Source organism: Scatophagus argus, chromosome 22 (genome assembly GCF_020382885.2).
Source record: "Scatophagus argus isolate fScaArg1 chromosome 22, fScaArg1.pri, whole genome shotgun sequence".
Classification (NCBI taxonomy): domain Eukaryota; kingdom Metazoa; phylum Chordata; class Actinopteri; family Scatophagidae; genus Scatophagus; species Scatophagus argus.
The window spans coordinates 7,594,588-7,613,558 of NC_058514.1; the positions used below are offsets into that span (position 1 = coordinate 7,594,588).

The 18,971-nt window shown below is 40.9% G+C and overlaps 1 protein-coding gene across 7 annotated transcripts in view; it reads right to left on the minus strand.

Annotated features, from left to right (window-relative positions):
* cacna1c (calcium channel, voltage-dependent, L type, alpha 1C subunit) overlaps nucleotides 1-18,971 on the minus strand; it is a 170,402-nt gene that overhangs the window by 38,535 nt on the left and 112,896 nt on the right. For 6 of the 7 annotated variants that reach the window (XM_046379142.1, XM_046379136.1, XM_046379137.1 and 3 more), the window contains exons 9-24: nucleotides 18,617-18,704; nucleotides 18,128-18,212; nucleotides 10,613-10,703; nucleotides 7,620-7,646; nucleotides 4,932-5,092; nucleotides 4,727-4,800; nucleotides 4,419-4,570; nucleotides 4,099-4,300; nucleotides 3,757-3,877; nucleotides 3,352-3,466; nucleotides 2,585-2,702; nucleotides 2,427-2,496; nucleotides 2,099-2,231; nucleotides 1,751-1,880; nucleotides 524-583; nucleotides 84-190 (exon numbers count right to left, since the gene is read on the minus strand). In XM_046379142.1, coding sequence (XP_046235098.1) covers nucleotides 84-190; nucleotides 524-583; nucleotides 1,751-1,880; nucleotides 2,099-2,231; nucleotides 2,427-2,496; nucleotides 2,585-2,702; nucleotides 3,352-3,466; nucleotides 3,757-3,877; nucleotides 4,099-4,300; nucleotides 4,419-4,570; nucleotides 4,727-4,800; nucleotides 4,932-5,092; nucleotides 7,620-7,646; nucleotides 10,613-10,703; nucleotides 18,128-18,212; nucleotides 18,617-18,704 — 1,734 coding nt within the window. The remainder of the gene's footprint in view (nucleotides 1-83; nucleotides 191-523; nucleotides 584-1,750; nucleotides 1,881-2,098; nucleotides 2,232-2,426; nucleotides 2,497-2,584; nucleotides 2,703-3,351; nucleotides 3,467-3,756; nucleotides 3,878-4,098; nucleotides 4,301-4,418; nucleotides 4,571-4,726; nucleotides 4,801-4,931; nucleotides 5,093-7,619; nucleotides 7,647-10,612; nucleotides 10,704-18,127; nucleotides 18,213-18,616; nucleotides 18,705-18,971) is intronic. The other variant, XM_046379139.1, reaches the window with a different exon arrangement.

Here is an 18,971-nt window from a genome sequence, read left to right on the forward strand (position 1 = left end):
GCAGCCAAATAATGTTCATGATTCAAGTGTCAGTTAAAACGAGGGTGTAAAACATGCATCAGAAGTCATTACATTGCACTCACTGTATTCCAGAGGAGATGAGGGACACACTGACCACCACCAGGTCCAGAATATTGAAATAATTTCTACAGAATGAACCTTTATGCAGGAAGGCTCCATAGGCTGTCATCTGCAAGGGGGGGGTCATAGTTCATATTTTAGAGTCAAACACAGAAGAATCAAATCACAACTTCCTATGATGAACCATACAGCAGGCAGTTATACTGACTGCCTGACCTTTAACGCTGCTTTAAACTACACACACTTATTTGAAAGTCAATTCTCTGTATTTCTGTTACCTTTACAGCAAGGGCCTCTCACCATACAATCAACCACTACCACATCAATCAGCAGCAACAAAACTTCCATCTCTACAGATATCCTACATGTGGAAAATGTTTTTAAAAAGCTTGAGATCACATGAAAGTACAGTAAATTCATACTGTAGCACTTGAAGCGCTACCTTAAGAATGATCTCGATGGTAAAGAGTCCAGTAAAGACATGGTCCGCATAACCAAGGATCTGGAAAAAACAAAAAAGAGTATTACTGTCATTTCAGTGTGGAGAGACCATTTCTACCATACTGCTGGACTAATGTACACTACGCAAAAAGATTCCTATGACTGAAATCAACATTGTTTTTGCTCTGTCCAATATTTAAAGGCGTTGTGATTGAGCAGGAAACAGAGGCATCTCCAGGAAAACCACCTTTCTCGTCACTTTTAAGGATCCACCAGTAAGAACTACTTGTAAGTCTAGGATTGCATGGAATTGTTTAGACAGTTGAAATAAAGGGAGAAACATGAAGAGGTGCAATTCTTCAGGGGTTCAAGTTGAACTTGTGGTTAACTGCAGCAGAGCCCTGGGTGACTCCACAACATATTGAAATAATAATGCCGTGGTTCAGGCCCAGGGGATTCCAATTTGACTTAAATAAACTGAAAACAGAGTTGGATCTAAAAAAGAGAGGATGTATTTTTGCATTAAGAATAAGGTTAATTGTGGTAGACTAATACACAACAGCCACAGTCAAGGAAAAAACAATAAAACAGATCTTTATTATCCCTAAGGGGGTTTGTCTTGTTCGATAAGAGAAGAAACATTACAGAAAAACGGATTCATCACAAGGTATTCGGTCTTTTACATTAGACTACGGCTCACAAATTACACCCATTAACCCTAAACAACATTAATAAATAAAATATTGTGTTCCATTAGTGTGTACAGCTGCAGTGCAGATATAATTCGTAAATAGAGGAGTTTGTGGGTTTGGTTTAAGGCTGAATGTACAGTCTTTGCTGTCGTGTGCAAAGTAATAAATAACATTTCTTGTACTTTGATGTGTGAGTAACACGGCACGGGTGAGTAACTAAAACTGAACATAATAATATCATGAACATTATACAACTATTTGCTGTATGTGTACATGACAAGTAAAATAAGTCGCCAGCCTGGCTAAAAAAATAAATACATAAATAAAAGAGGGTTAAATAAAATAGACAAATAAAATAAATAAAATACACAAAGCTTAACACTTCTTAACATGAAGTTTGCTTTGGTTCCTCTATATGTTGCTGTGATCTATAATCCATTTAGAGCAAATTAATTTGTGTGTGCAGCTAATGATGACTACAATGTCTGTGTATATTGTATTTAATTATTTTTAAATGTACTTATTGTGTGAGTCACCTGGTTTCTGAAGGAGTCATTTTTGACCGGGTCCTCCGCAGCCAGACTGATGCTGCTGAGCAGGATGAAGAAGAGGATGAGGTTGGTGAAGATGTTGTGGTTGACGATCTTATGGCACAGAACCCTGAACCTAAAAGACAAAGTGTGGGAAACAGAAACAGTCTCTTGTTACAGCAATCAGAGGAAATCTGAAGTGATCAGAACATACGGAGATGGGACTAAAGAAGATGGAAACAATACAGACAGAAAAAGCCTACAGAACAGATTGGAACAATAAGAAATGGGAGGGGGGGAAAGGGGGAAGAAAGGGGAAAGAAGGCAGAGGGCCGAAGTACATCGTCCTCTTACTTGTTTGTGTGGCTGAAGATGAAGAAAGCGCGCGCCTCGGGCATGGGAATGGCCTTCTCCTTCAGCTGAATGTCGGAGAGTGGTCGCGGCCTCGGGCCCACTGGCATCTCTGGCTCCTCGTCGTCATCGTCTCCTGATGAGAGGGAGAAACAGGATGATGGTGAGAGGTAGTAGGTAAGAGGAGATGTACATAGGATGTGAACTGCTGTATCAGCTTTCCCCTTTTCATTTAATGTGGATAGATCTGTGTATTTGCTGGCCAGGTACAAGTTCTCATTTCCAACCATTCACTCATCTCAACAGTACACACATGTGGTTTGTGTGTTACCTATGTAATCATTGGCAGGATACGGGTTCTTCTCTTCACTCTCATCTCCACAGTACTCATCCATGTTAATCTGCAAAAAGGGAGCATTGAATTTATGTACCAACTCCTTCACTTCTCTCCATGCACACTTACCCTATCTTTGTTGTGTCCATGTGTACCTTAGTTCCAGTGTTGGTCTCCCCATCAGAAGTGATGGACTTCAGCTCTATCTTCTCCTTCTTCTCCTCCTCCAGAGGGGGCTTCTCGTTGTTATGGCGCTTCTCTGGACTGGCCAACCTGGAGAAAAAAGGAAGAAAAGAAGATGCCTGCTTTTAGCTTCTTTCTCCACCTCCTAACCCTCACAGTGTTAGTGCCGTGTTAATCCACTGATTTGTATTGAGTCCCATATAAATTAACACCAGGAGGACAAAATAAACACTCAATGATGGAGTGTATTTCAATCACAGAGGGTGGCTGCGCTGTTATAATCAAACCAAAAGGATAGTAGGCATGCAAATGGTTGTTTTCCATCACACCTTTTCCTCAAATCAATACAGGCTGCACCCTAGAAGGAGACATTTAATGATTTGTGCCATGGAGGGGAACACTATCTTCCTCAACATCATTAAAATCTCATATTACCATTGCTGACAAATGACCTTTGTAGACAATGTGATGCTAAAATTACCCAATAAAATTGGGTTAGACAGAAAAGCAAAGCATGCAAATGTCAGCCTGTCTTAAACCTAATAGTTCATGTTCTAATTGTTAAGCATTTTTAGTCCTTTGATTTCAAGGCTCCGGTATCAGCATCCTTAAATTACTGACTGGCTGGGTTGCTGTAAGCTAAAGCTCTCCCTTGATGCTCGCACTCCCTCTATCCCTTTGCCAGCTTTTTTCAGGCCTTTTCCTCTGCTTACTGTCTTTATTTCTCTTTCTGCTTTACCTGGCCAGTTTTTTCCTCTCCTTCTCTTCTTCCTCTTCTTTCTGGGCAGATGTCAAGCTCTCAGCGTCTGCCAGATTGTCCACAGCAATGGCCAAGAAGACATTCAGTAGGATATCTGTTCAGAGGGAATAAGTTAAGGATGTTGCTGACCCATCAGATCATCAGTGTGGTTGGCTGGAAACAACCCCAGTAAGATATACGAACAATTAGCAACCTTTCTGCATCTGCAAGACACTGATTTCCCAGCAACTCGAGCAGATGTACTTTCTAAATGCATTCAAATGCAAAACGCATCCTTCCCTTCTGCAACTGCACCTTAAAAAAAGGTTAGAAATCACATCACTCATAACCTCCCTTCAAATCCACATTAGGCTGTTGTGTATCTTTTCTGTTGTGGCAGGATACAGTTTCCGCAGATGAAGAGAATGATGAAGTAGATGCAGACCAGCATGCCGGGGAAGGACGGCCCACCGTACGCCATGATGCCATCATACATCACAGAGTTCCAGTCCTCTCCTGTCAGGATCTGTGGAGAAGAAAATAAACAGGATAAAAGTCACACCTGTGTAATGAAAATCTTTTTCAATGGAAAGAAGTCTCACCCTCGTGACAGTGTAGGGATACATTACATCTGTAAGCCTCACACAAGATGACATATCAACTTTTTTGTACTCTACAAAGGGGAAGACAAAGAGCATAATTTTATATACATAAGGTGAGGATGGGCGACATCTGCAGAATCATTACCTGAAACACAGTGAGCAGTGACTGGGGAAAGTTGTCAAAGGTGCTGCGTCGAGTCTCGTCAAAGTTGAATTTTCCCCCAAAGAGCTGCATGCCCAGTAGGGAGAAGATGATGATGAAGAGGAAGAGCAGGAGCAGCAGGGAAGCGATGGAGCGAACTGAGTTTAGCAGGGAGGCCACTAGGTTGGACAAGGAGTTCCAGTATCTGCGGCAGAGAAGTCCAGTTAGCGTATGTAAATGTGCACAGAGGACAGAGGGATACAAAATCTTGGTTATCAAAACTCTGTTCAATAACTTTTAATAATCAAAACGTCTATACCAACCTGGTTATTTTGAAGATTCGCAGCAAGCGCACACAACGTAACACAGAGATGCCCAGAGGAGACATGATCTTGGTTTCCACCAGTATGGTCTCAAGAATTCCTCCACAGACTACAAAGCTGTCGAAGCGATTGAACAGCGAGACAAAGTAGGCCTGTGGAGAGGTGAGAGAGAAGTGACATTTAAGTAGCAAGTAGAGGAATAAAGACAGGAATTCACACTTCTCTTGACCATCTTAGAAGTGATGAAAATACAGTCTTTTCCCACTCAAGTTATGTTGAGGAAAATAATGTCACTGTAAGCCATCTACCTGCAGACCCAGACTGTACATCTTCAACAGCATCTCACCAGTGAACAGAGCCAGCAACACTTTGTTTGCTATATCTGAAGAGGAAAAAAGAAAGCAGGAAAGGTGGGAAAGGAAAAACAATGCAAAAAGGTGAATAACTGATTTACTAGAATGCAAAGACCTATCTATGTTCGTGTATATGTGATGTATGGGTGCGCTTAAATACCCTGCACATCAGTTAACCACTGAGGCTGCCGGTGATGTTCAGAGGCGATGGTCAGAGTGTTGAGGAAAACCAGGAAGATGACCAGCCAATAGAAAATCTGTGATTTAACCGCTGCCCGGCACTTCCTCCTACACAGCCTGTTCCACCTCCGAGAGTATCGACTGAAGAGGAGGATTGAGGTAGATAGATGGAGAGGTGAGGAAAGATGGGAGACAGAAGTGGAGAGGAGAAGAAGGAGCGAGTTGGGAAAAGAGAGAAAGAGGGGTGGGAGGGTCAAAGACAGAGGGGAAGGTGCAGAGAGGCGGAAGAGGGAGAGAAGAAAGTTGAGGAGGGAGAGGAAAAAAATAAGAAAAAAGAAAGAATGGTCAACATAAACAAGAAAGAGTGAAAAACAAACAGCGGAGGAGAGAGAAGAAAAAGAAAGAGTCATTTAGTCTGTCTAAAGAGCGGTGATGACATCAACCCTTGGCCCGTGGTTGTCTGTTGTTTGAGAGCACAGCTGTGGAACAGTTAGTCATCCTCAAAGACATTTCACACCGAGGAAAAGCAAGTACGAAGAGCTTTGTTGCAGAATGAGATATGCACTATTTGAGAGGGGAAAAAAAGGATGCTTATTCTTACAAAATGACTGAAGGCTCAAACTTAAACTGCAATGTGTTATATTGTGATTCACACTTCAAGAGAAATCCATGCTTTAACAGAAGAAATGGCTCATTTTAGAGTTAAAAAAAAAGATTTATTTTTCTTGTTAGTCAATTCAGCATGTTGTTTTGTGAGGTGCTGTACACAAGGTCATTTGCACTTTCCTTGACTTCTACTGTCAAAAATAAAAGTAATAATTGCGGCAGTTCCCATCTATGTGAACCGGTCCACTCAAGTGGTTGCATGGTTTGTTTTAAACTTACGCCCATGTAAAAATGATTGGACAACTGAAATTTCATGACTGTCTTGTTGAATAATAATGAAAATAGTAGGAGAATTCAAAGCATCTGAAGGCAATCAACCTCGTTTTTGTTCTAGTCATGAAGAGGCAGAGAAGCACGAATCACAGTTTTACATGCTTTATGTCTTATATGCGTCATCTGGGAACACGTGTACAACTATTTGAACATATATGTAAAGAAAAGAGGCATCCCAGCCCCTATTATGGATGTTAAGTACTTGGACAGTGGAAAAATGGCAGCGTGTAATTAGGACAATTTGCTCCAAATTATCTTAAAAGTTAATGAGGAGACAATAATTTGTTAATAATAGACACAAGGGATTAAAAACAGGAAGGCAAAGGATTAACTCTAATAATGCTATGATAAACATTGTGTCACATATATTCATCAGACTGTAAAATTGCGAAATCACTGTCAAAATCAAAAATAAGTGTTTTTGCCTGAAACTGGTTCTGACTGGATTTTTGTGTTTAGAGTAGAAGACATGACAGCTAGCACCTCGGTAGCATGGATATGACCACACGAGTGAAAGTGTTCTTGTCAAGCTGACACTACACTCACTGCATTTGATGTGTGAAGTCGGTTCCTTGGCGCCAGTGTTGTAATAAAGGAGCGTCTTGTAAGACAACACAAACTGCCCAGAAAGTGTTCTTATCCATCACAGACCATCAGCTTTCATTTATACAAGCTAAATAAATGCAGACCACAACTAACCATCTAACTAACTATTCAAGTAACTCTGTTTTTCTGTTATGGATGTCTATCCAGTATTCCTTCACTGATACTTCGCAAGACCAAACCTGCTTGCAAGGACATTTGCCATTTACTGCAACTGCAATGTCTCTTTTCACACAGATCAAAGCTCACCAGGAAGTGCTCTCTCTCTCTCCCTCTCTCTCTCTCTCTCTCTCTCTCTCTCCCTCTCTCTCTCTCTCCCCCTCTCTCTCTGCCTATACAACATTCATGTTTCACCAGTCCTCTGTTTGAGTGTGTGGGAGCTGTTCAGAGTCAGTTATGGCACACAGAGGCTTTTGCCATGATGCACACACTGAATGTTACATGAGACACAACTCACAACACGACAAAAGCGGACATGCATTCTTGCACAAAAAGTCAGTTTCTATGTCTATGATTGTATTTTGTGAAAATATGCTTGACCTTTCCAAAAATAAGTATTTTACAGTGAAAATGCAAATGTATTATTTACAGTTGAATGAACAAACGCTTCAAAGGATGGTTGTTTGCTTACTTGCTGCAGGTTAGATGAGAAGATCAAATCCACTCCACAGCGGTTGGTTAGTTAGCTTAGCACAATGACTAGAAATTGGGGGAAACAGCTAGAATGGCTCTGACAAAGGTTTGAAAATTCATAACAGATACTTCAGGACTTTATTGTGCGAAGCCACGAAACAGTTAACTTGCTACTTTTGTGTCTCCAGCCTTTGTGCTAAGCTAAGCAGCTACTAGATGCATATTTGGAAGAAAAGGTATGAAATTACAATCAATCTTCTCATCTAACTCTTGGCAATAAAGTTAGTGCACCCACCCACCCCCACCCCCCAGTCAAACTATTCCTTTAATTAACAAGGCTGTCTTTTGCTATGTCTAGATCTCTGTGTGAGCTTGTGTACATGTGTGCACAAGAAACACACACACACACACACATCCAGCGACTGTAAATACGCAGCAGTAGCGACATGAGAGCAGGTGAATTAAAGGACTGTGGTAAACAACATGTACTAACCTGAACTTGGATTTGGAGATCCTATTTCTGGAACACAGAAAACAGAATGGATTATACACACACACGTAACACACATAGACAGGTACACAACACGACAGGGGTGATTTGAGAGGGATAAAGGGGGAAGAGTTTCCCTCATTATCACAAATACCTTAGCAATATGTTCCTTGATCGACTTATGTCGTGTGCGTCCAGTATTTCTTTTGAGATGCACCTACTTGGTTTCACCAAGGACACATTAGCTAGTTTATAGTCCGAGATGAATTACACCAGTGGAAAAAAGCTGTCAGTCTTTTCTATTGAACAAATCACCCCCTGTAAACATATATACAGTGGCATCCAGTCAAAAGAAAAAAAAATGCTGTAAGTTTGGAATTCCTCCAATCAGCCCTGGTGTGAACAAAACACGAGTCATTAATAGAAAAAATATCTGTTGATTGTTCACCACTGTAACAGCAAAAGGTACATACATAAAGTACTGAGGACAAGGGATAATGGAAGACATTGTGGAAAGGAAAGAGAAGAGGAGGAGAAGAAAAAATTCTAATGTGGAAATCTGATTCCAACATGAAAAGGTTTGGGTAAAATTAAATTATTTGACCACGACCGAATCCATAATTTTAATCACGGGTTGATGGCTGTTCTCTCAGCTAAGACCTGTTTATTTCCTGCTGGCTTAACAAAGGGATTTTGAAACTGAAATGATAACCAAGACTGATGCACAAATTTCATTTTTCTTCTACATTAATTTTGAAAACTTAAATAAAAGAGAACCTAGCAGTATCACACACTGTTACATACAGTTGTTGTCAAGAAAGCGCGTACTGACTTTGTCTGTGAAAGCTGATGAATTGACTGACCTGCTGACTGACTGGCCGACTGACTGAAGCAATGAAATGACTCACTGACTGACTGAACGAAAGAATAAAATGACTGGCTGGCTGGATATGGGGGCTGACAGTACACACATCTCTTCTCCCCATGTGTCCGTCTCGATTATGAGATCAACGGGTGCTGAAGTAGCTCTGTCTGTCTCCATAGCAATGTGCAGAAGAACTGACAAACATCCATAGTCTCAAGTTTTATCCCCATAATATTGTGAGCGAATGCCCCTTAGCAAACTTGTTGCAGACTCACAGAGGAACGATGAGGGCTTGCACTTCCAGTCTTGGCAAAGCATACCACGCATTTGGTCAAACTATGAAAATCACTTATTTAAGTAAGACTCAACACCGCAGGCGTAAATCCTGAAGCTCTTTTGTCGGAGGAAAGAAGGAGATTGATGCGTAGATGTACATATTTTTACATGATACACATGTAATGTACACATTTTCAAATCAAAATGAAGTTTATACTGCAGCTGTTTTAGAAGTTATGAAAATGAAAATTAAATAGGGGTTAGCCGATTAATTGACTAGTCTATCAACATAAATTTAACAAGTAATTGCAACCATTTTATAACTGAATAATCAAATTAATAATTCTTGAAAGAAAAATATTAAGCTGGAGCTGCAGATAGCTTCTCAAATGCCCAACATATGGACCAGATACAGATATAAATTGCTGCTTTGTAATAATAAAATTACGGTTTCACTGTAACTTTTATTTGTTTTTCAGCATGTTGTGCTGGGTCTGTGGTGCCTCCTGAAGACTGAGATATGACACATCCTTTGTTTTGAGTTGTTTTGGTCTGACAGCGGACAAATAAACACAAACAACATAACAAAGACAAAGTAACAGATGGACAGCGAGAGTACAGATAAACAACAGTGTGCCATCCAAATGTGTCAAACAGCTTTACTCTTCCTCTGGTTAAGAGTTTTATTTCACCTCTAAAATGTCTATTTTGTGCTGTAACTTTTTCTATTCTGTTGTATTCTATTCTATTCTGTTCTGTTCCCAGTTCTGAGCAGTTTCCTGTGTTGAAGTGGGCCCACTGGGGTCACGGCTCCTGCATGGCCTTGCGTCTAAGAAAGAAAGCAACACATTTGTATGAATAATGTAAATAAATGAAAGAAGAGGGGAAAGCAGGAGCAAGTGAGTCAGCTGTTCATGAGCTCCCACGGGGGAGGAGGAAAGAACTTCACCAGCAAGCACACAAAGGAGAGGAAAAAAATGCCATGAAAGATGTGACTTTATTTCCACTTCTTGAGAGGTCCCAAATAATCAACAAGCGCCTTGAACCCTTTCAGTTCTTCTTCTGTTAATGATTTTACATAATACCTGCAACAAACAATAATGTCACTAACCAATGCTGGCGACAAGTGCTTTACAAGGAAAGCTGACATGACACCAGATGTGTTTTGTTGTCATGCAAAAATCAGTTATTAAAATTCTTATGTTTCTTCATTTCACATTTTCAGGTTCTGTGACGCTGTGATGTCTGAAACTGTTTCATAACTCTTAAACCTAAGAACACAGAGTGTATAAATTATAAAATTGTGCTTTTTAGTTTTTAAAGTTCAGTATTAAAAAAAATAGCCCCAAAACAAGAATAAAACATTTTAATTGTAATTATTCAGACAAAAAAGATGCAGTGACTTCAGATTTTAACTTGTTTTTTATTCAAAGAAAGAATAAGTCACTGTGGTTTAGTGTAGGATGAATTTCTCTCAGTCCAGCTTATGTCTCATCAAGATCAGACTTTTGGGGGAAAAAAAATAATTTTATGGTCTGTGAAAATAAAAACAGACCACCTCTGGGAACAGCACCTCCTCTCGTCATATTCTCCCTATCGAAGTTTGGAGCACGATGTGAACCCACTGTTCTCCAACCGGCGTCAGTGTGAGCTTGATGAGACAGAGGTCTGGCTTTGTGAGATCAGTGAGGGATAGAGGCAGGATAAGCCACTTGTGCCATGGCTAACACTGAAGCGCTAATGCAGGAGAGATGCAGGATAGAGTTCATCCTTGGGATTGGCAGAAGGTGACTGAGAGAGCTGAGGGGATAGCGGGAGGAGACGAGGCGTGAATGAGAGAGGGTGAGGTACTTACGCTAGCCGAGTACAGCAGGTCTCCCCCTCCACGTCTCCCCCGGGGACGTTGTCTGTGTTGACTGATTCATTCTCACTGGCTGGCATGCTCACTGAGAGACAGAGAGGGGAGAGCAGAGGCAGAGGAGAAGACAGAACGAGATGAATAGGCAAATGGGTGGTACATCATTCTAGCGCACACACACACCTAAAAAGCTACAGAGTACATCCAGTACTGCACTAGACACTGTGCCATTTTTAAAAAAATCTGATTTCTATCAGATTATGAAGTGATCTTTCCAAAAATGATGTACATTTACACTGATTGAATGAACTAATTACCCACTAAGTTGTCATAGTGGTAATATTTACCGGTTAGGGATCCTGGGACACAACCTCTGCAAAGGCTATTGTTCAACTCCAGGTGAATTAAATCTTAACAAAACCCTTTTGTCGTTTTATAGTTCATGGAGACTGAAATAAAAAAAAAACATGCTGTAGATTTTGGTCTTTGGTCTGCAAACGTTGTGGGGGATATTAGCGCTTAATTGCAGCCAAGTTTTCAGTCTTCTAAACTTTAATCAAGCTGTGAGGGCTTTAGCAGGTTGTACAACAATGCAAACACTCTTTTTGGGAGTGTGTTAAAACTCAGTGAGCCCAGTCCTTTTTTGTTTATGAAGGCACAAGGAGACTGCAAATGTGTCACTTTGTCCTTATTTAAAGAAAAAGTGTAATGATGTGTGAAGATGGATAGATGAATAGCGGGAAGACAGAGAGGCAGAGACTGCTTCAGAGGAAGGACAGGAGTAATATGAATTGGCAGCTAAGGATGGAAAAGCATTAAAGAGGGAAAAGAGGAAGAATGGACTGAAAAAATAAAGAAGTAGGGTTGAGAGGAAGGACTGATGGAAGCTTAAGGGAGGTAAGGATGGAGGGGGGAAAGGGGATGAATGTGGGAATGACTGGTTGAGAGACTGATATAATATAAGTGATGCATTGCTTTTTATTGCTTCTGTCAGTCTTTGCCTGCCTGCAGGAGTGAGCTGAACTCCCCTCGCTGTCACCTCAAACACTTATTGTAACACCCTCTGGGTACCAGAGTCAGACACTGAATATGAATCTCAGTGCGTCTTGTGTTAAAGTAAGCTACCCACTGTTGAATAAAGCAAAACCTACTCTGGCAAAACAACTCGTAGCATGAAACCAAGGAACATGATCTGCACTTAAGTTGAGCAGTAATGTACTCATACTGTAGCAACAGACTTTTAGGGTGTAAATTTAGCCCTCAAAAGTTATATGAGTAATACATACAATTGGACAAACAGATTTTAAATAGGAAACCTAGAAATTCCCATGCTTATGTATGTATAGTTAAATAAATAATGCTGCGCTAAACTAAAAGGCATTCAAGGAGAGCAAAAGCCAGCAAGCAAAGTGTCTCTCAGCATTCTGCTGGTCACCCTAAGCTAAAGGGGACTGCAGTCATCAAGCCATAACTCATTCCAAGTCCTGACGGTAAACAGGAGAACCAGACCAGACTAGTGTTCGGTTTAGACAAATGTCAGCAGCATTCAGATACCTTTTGCAGCATTAACTTTTGCAGCTGTGCAGCATTAATAAGTCTTTTTAAAAAGCTACATTGTGTGTGTGTGTGTGTGTTTTTATATCAAGAGCTGACTTGGAAGCAAATACCTAACATAAGACCACATCGTAAGCTTCAGCGAGTGAACAGTGTACTTTGTCACACGGCTAGCGATGTGTGAATTCTGTGCTGTAGAGATCAGGATGGTCTCTCTGAACGTTAAGGCCTCTGCTGTTTGTTCCGTCACCTCGACACGTGCCACCTGATGTTATGCTACTTAGTTAAAAGCACTCGGGGCCCTCTAGCCTCTCCTGAGGCTAAAGCCTTTCAAATATAAAACCAGCCTGGTGCCTTCTCCTCAATGGGGCTCTGAACTAGTTTAATACCTATTGTTAGAGTAAACCCCAAAGACCTGAGACACAGAGAGAAGGAAGCAGATGAAGAGGGAGTATGGGAGAGAGGGAAATGGAAGGAAATGAGAAAGACCGGGAAGGGCCACACTTTCTAAACACTAAAGAGGGATTCGTTCATTCTTACCCATGCTGACATATTGTATGTAGATGTGTTAAAACATGAAATAATAGCACTGAAAATAAGCAAACTTCAGCGTAAAAAAAAAAGAATAAAGAATATGTGCGCGTTTGTGTTTAAGTCTGATATTTCTCATCCATGCCACCATCTCCCAAAGCTATTTTCGGATATTCGAGCAGTTCAAATTTTCACTACCAAAAGTGAGGCTGAATTCAAGGTTCAAATCCCAGTCTGAACATTTGGAACATGACGTTTTCATGCAGTTTAACAGAATAATGCAATATTTTGAATTTTAGTCTCCTGTGTTTTTCTCATCAGGCAATTATCACATACTGACGACAATTAAAAGTCATCCATAAATATCTTGTAAGCAGGTAAGCACTAAAACACTGAATTCAATGAAAAGAAGTGCTGGTATCTTACATTTCTACTCAACAATAGTTTAACCGCCTGGTGAAAATTATTGAGAAGGCTAAAATTCAAATTTTAAAGCCATTTCTCCATTATCTCTTATTGTCATGGCTTGCAGCAATGCAGGGGTTTTTAGGGAAAGGAATCTGAAACAACAAGGAGAGGACTGTGACATCACATTACACATTACATTTGTTTTAAGTTGTCATGTGCAGCGTGTGCACTCCAGTTATTTTCTGTGATCACATTGTCCTCTTGTTTTTTTTTTCCTTTTTTCACACAGGTCAGGCAGATGCAAACGGTATAATTTCCTACACAGCCATAAAGGAAAATAATGGCTGCATCTCAATACAGAAAATTTCCTCTCCTCACCTCCTTATTCCCTTCACTGAGACTTCTTTTCTATTACACGTAATTAAAATTTGAGGGCCATGAAATATCGTACAGGTACTACGAAGAGACATCAATACTGCCAGCAGCATGAACAGTAATTGATGGCAAACTTCCAAATCTCCTCTGTGAGAGAATATTAATATACAATATGTGGTATGGAGATTAGATTGTTATTCAGTGTGACATGTACAAAACTGGCAAAAAAGACAATGCGAATAAACTGTTTGACAGTGTTGAGAGGTAGCCACTGCCCCCTTTTAGCTTCAAAGCTCTAGAGGGGGGGATCAGAGGAGAGGAGAGTGCGGTCTAGAATCACGTTTCCAGTACATCTTTAACTAATGTTGGACCATGCAGACAGACGCACACGCCTTACGAAGGAAAGCTGCATTTTTCTTCACGGCTCCACGCAGAGACTGAAAACGACGGATCTTACCTGGGGGACAGAGAGCACGACTCAGCAAGACAAGCACACACACACACACACATGGATACACACAAACAGGCGCTCGCTCACAATCAGCACAAATGCAGAAATGGACGCAGATGTTCACATGTACTCGCACTGGCTCTGATGTCAGACAGTACATGACCTGTTGCAAACAAAAACCTTTGCCTCTTTACTCACACCTCATTGCATAACTCCAGCTGTAATTACACTACTTGAGATGTATTACTACCATTACTGCCTTTTTTCCCCATTTAATCTCTGAATCTCCAGTTCAGCTGCCGTCATATCTGAAGTAGAACCTTCTCATCAACGATGGAAAAAGAAATTACTGAACAGAAATAGAGAGATGGAAAGAAAGAAAGAAAGAAAGAAAGAAAGAAAGAAATCACCAGGAGCAAGTCAACATTCAAACACAGCTCGCTGTGTTGTCTTCACCGACTACTACACAGTAGAATACATTTGTCCATCCTATTCTGTACTCTCCCTCTTGGTCAACACAACAGCTATTGTTTCCTGTCCACTTCACCTCTTCCTCTCACTCTATTTACATCGCAGCGAGTCTGTGCATTCACCGACACGCTCCTCCATGTTGGGCTCTTTCTATTGTTGCATTCTGCTCATTCTTCCGCTGATTCAGTTGTGATTGTGCAAGCGTATTTGTACAGTAGCAGAAATAAAAAATAAAGTGCATACACAGACATGAAGCATGACATCTTGCACTTTGCACACAAACGTACAGTAACAAAGCTGCACACACATGAACGCACACAGCAGATAAGGACACAGTTACCCACGATATTAACCAATTACTGGACACTGATCAATAAGGTTTTAACTAAATAGCAGACAATAATTATAAATGACCAAGATCACATTCAAAAGAACACGCACAAAACTGCCCTCGCAAATGGACACCATTAACTCAACAGCCAACAGCAAACACAGGAGGCAGCCAATCCAGCTCCACAGACTCTAGACAGTCATGCACAAATACATTTTATACAATGGCTTCATTTATTTTAAAATTTACTTCCTTTATGGGTTATTTAGTGACCTTGATGAAGGTCACAGGCAATAGAGCGGTTCAACAAAAAATTTCCTCCGGAATTTTAACCCTCAAGGCAAACGCACACTAAAATTTTCAGTCTAGCAGCAAAATGCAAGCTGAGGGCTCTTCATTTAAATATGTCCTAATAGTGATTGAAGAGTTTTATCTTACTGAGCCACATAGTGGGAAGCTAAAGCAAAAGTAGCTCTGACATTATTTCTCACGTCCTCCACATTGCCTGGGGGGGTCCTGAGGTGTTTCCTGGGTAGACGGAAACTGTTCTTGAGAGAGCATCTTGACCACAAGCTTCACACATTTTATTTCTTATTCATTGGAATTTACCGAGATCATTTCAACTGAAGCAATCATACTATGAATTTTTAACATAAACACATGTCTGATTACGACACATGGAAACACATGTCACAGACACATGCACGACACGGAGACGCACACATACCGTCCTGAGAGTCGGTAGAGTGACTGAACCAGGCAAGCTTACTGGTCTTCTTACCCAGGTGGGCTGGAGACACTCCTACCACCAGACAGCAGTGGCAGGATGCCAAAACAAGACGACAGCATGCAAGAACAAGATGGCAGAGGGTGAGAGCATGCAGGACACACGCGCACACACACGCACACACACACACATGTGCACGCACACAGTATGCAACCCTGAGATGACAGGAAACATACACATATGCGTAGAGGAAACACAGCATGTGATACATAAATAAATAAATAAAGAACTAACATCCTGTTATATCACAATATCACATTTGAGTATATGACCTCACATCAAAACCATCATTTTAGAGGCTCTTGACGCTTGTACACCCACTCGTCATTTTGCTAAAAACAGTCAAAATCGATACAGTGAATGAGCTCTACTACTCTCTGTCACCAACACACAAACACAACCCCATAGTATAAATATCTATCTTTATCTGAACACACTATTCATCAGTATTATACTCCTGTAGCTCTTTGGTGTAAAGACAGGATGACAGATAGACACATAGAAAAGTGTGTGTGGTCTCTGTATGAGTGTGTGGTCACTGGTGTGACTTGTTCATGATGTGAAATCCCATCTGTTCTCTGTCCCAGATACTCTCTATGTCTCTATTTCTCACACACACATTCATACAGTCACTCTATATATTTCTATCCTTCTTCCCTATCTCAACATCTATTTTCCTCTCTCTGTGCTATCTTCTCCTCTATTCTCTCAGTCTCCTGTCCGCTCTTAAGACATACGTTTGTGTGTGTGTGTGTGTGTGTGTGCATGCACTAGTCTATGCAAAATGTCCTGGGCAGCAGGGACAAACTGCCCTCATTCGTCTTCCCAGAGGAGGATCCATCCATCGAGGACAGTGAGAGGCAGAGCAATAAGAGAGCAAGTGACTTGCTCTCTCAGATTTTCCACCTTCACAAACACAGGGATGATTGATCTCTCTGACAGAGAACTTTGGATCACATGCATCAGTCATTTTGTCAGATCATCTAAATACAATTTACTAAATGGACTGAATCAAGTACCTGGCAGTTTTAATTCTTGTAAAATATTATTTCTCTGGCGAATTTGTCTGATTTTTTTTATAAGAACCATATGTATACCTTTACATTCAACTAGACTGGATGAAGCACTTACACATTGTGCCTTATTTTCTTGTTGGGCTGCCTACAAGTAACTTGGGCATGTCCTGAGATTGTACATAATATTAAGGAAGCAGAGTCTATAGAACTTAAAGGAACGAAGTATATTGTGATGTGACATTTTTAAAAACTGGCCCAGCAGCAAGGCTACATAGTGGATTTGTTTGTTTGTTAATGTGCCAGTATCTTACACACTGCTGATGTCTTTTTGCCAGACTGATTGGCCCAGGGGAGCACAACGGTAACAGGTGAAAACAAGTACAGGTTGTAGATTAGTCACTGGGGTGTTGTGCCTCATTTTCATGTAAATTGGGTCATTGCTCATTTGACCATTTTAATTTCTTGAGATTTGCTGAAAGACTAAATCATGATTTTTTTTTCTGTCTTTATTTCTTCTCCCCTTGGCAGTCATCAGTGTTTCTCAGAATGAACCACAGTGCTTTGTAGACGATGGACGTGTGTGCAGAATATGCAGATTGCATGCTCTGCCTCTGCATATTTAGTCTGCATTATTCATTCATTCATCATCAGTGTGAGTGAGCTGAGTTCCAGAACTTCATGAAATAGTTCACAGTACACACTGTACATACTGAACAGTACAGGCACAAAAATAGTACAGACATACTTTTTATTTTAAATCAAACACCCTGCCTCACGTTCTCACCATCCCTTTCTCAAGTTCTATTTATCTTCCCTGAGATCAAACCTACAGGTCAAACGAGGCCAGCGCTCTACTCTATTTCCTCAAGAAATGTATCTCAGTCCTGGGGAGACATGTGCCATGTGTGGCTGCGTCTCTCTGCAGGTGTTGTGGAGAGAGACAGGGTGTTATTTCTGTCAGAACACAAGTACCATGCACACACTCCTAAGGGTGTATACCTACAGTGTGTGTTAGTTTGTATAAGTGAGTGTGTTTGTTGTGTGTGAGAGTGTGCGTGCCCAGAGGCTATTAGCTGCAGTCTGACACATCCCACTAATATCTAAACAGGCATTAAACCTCAAGAGGGCTCTCAGCCAAAGCAAGCAGACAATATTAACATCCTCTCAGTCTGTCAGTCAGTCACTCTGTCAGTAAGTCAGAGCTGTTCATTCACTATGAGCCACTACCACGAGCCACTACTTAAGTCTCCTGAAGCGAGTTCATTGCTTATAGGCCAGACACCAGATTTGACACAAACATATGCACACCTACACACATGCACAGTTATCCTCACAACTTCTCTGTGCACTAAGCACAAAATATTTTCAGATGTAAACACCATCATTCCAAGCAGACTTTCTCACATGAAGTCTTAAGTCTTAAGAAGTAAGTATCCAAAGTACAGAAAATCTCAACTGCACAACACCAACACATTACAATTCATAAATCACGTATACATGCACAGTCATCCTGAAGGCAAATCGTAGCAAACAAAAAGACCATTTTAGTGTCACGCACACACACACACTGTAATACTGTAACACTCACGGTTTCTGGGTTTGTCATCGTCCATGCCCTCCTCTTCATTCTCTGGGTCAATGTCTTCAGCCTGAGTGATCCAGTCTAAATAGCCCTGTAGTCACACACACACACACACACACATAAACACACAAAATTTGGAATTCCTCTGTTTTCTGTTTGCTGCCTTAAATTTAAATTATATTGGCCTTTCTCCTTACTAGTGGTAAAGGACTTTCAATATGTGATGCAGGCCTACTAACCATGATAAAATGTTGCCTTAATTCTTATCAAACTCTGGTCATCTTGTGGCTTTCTTTGAATGTCTTAATTTAACAATGACAAATTATTCTAACACACTGTGCCACATTAAGCCATTGGAGAATGGGAACTTAAGAATTTCAATCACACTTTTTAAAGCCTGACAGAAATATACAGAGAATCTAAATGACAAGTTAAGACTGATACGCCCCTTTTCAGACGGAGCTTCAATTAAACAAGCAAGACACAAGAGCCTACCTTGAGGTCCTCCTCCAGCTGCTGTTTTTCTCTGAGTTTCTGGAAGTCACCACGTGCCTTTGCCTTCTCCCTCTCCTTGGAAAACTCTCTGAGAGGAGGTGAGCAGTATGGAGGGTTGGTGGGTAGACAGTGTGGGGTATAGACAGAGGGATAGAGAGGGACCGGAAACAGACGGAAGGGGAAAAAAAATCTGAAAATCTAGACTGCAGTGCTGCAAAACAAATCACTTGGCGCTACTGAGATAATACAGAACAGCAATGCAGTATGTCAGAAGAGGAAGGAGGGAAAACCTGCTGAAGAGAAAAAAATTAAAGGGGAGAGAGGGAAAGCTCTGCCAAGGAGAAAAGGTGTTAAT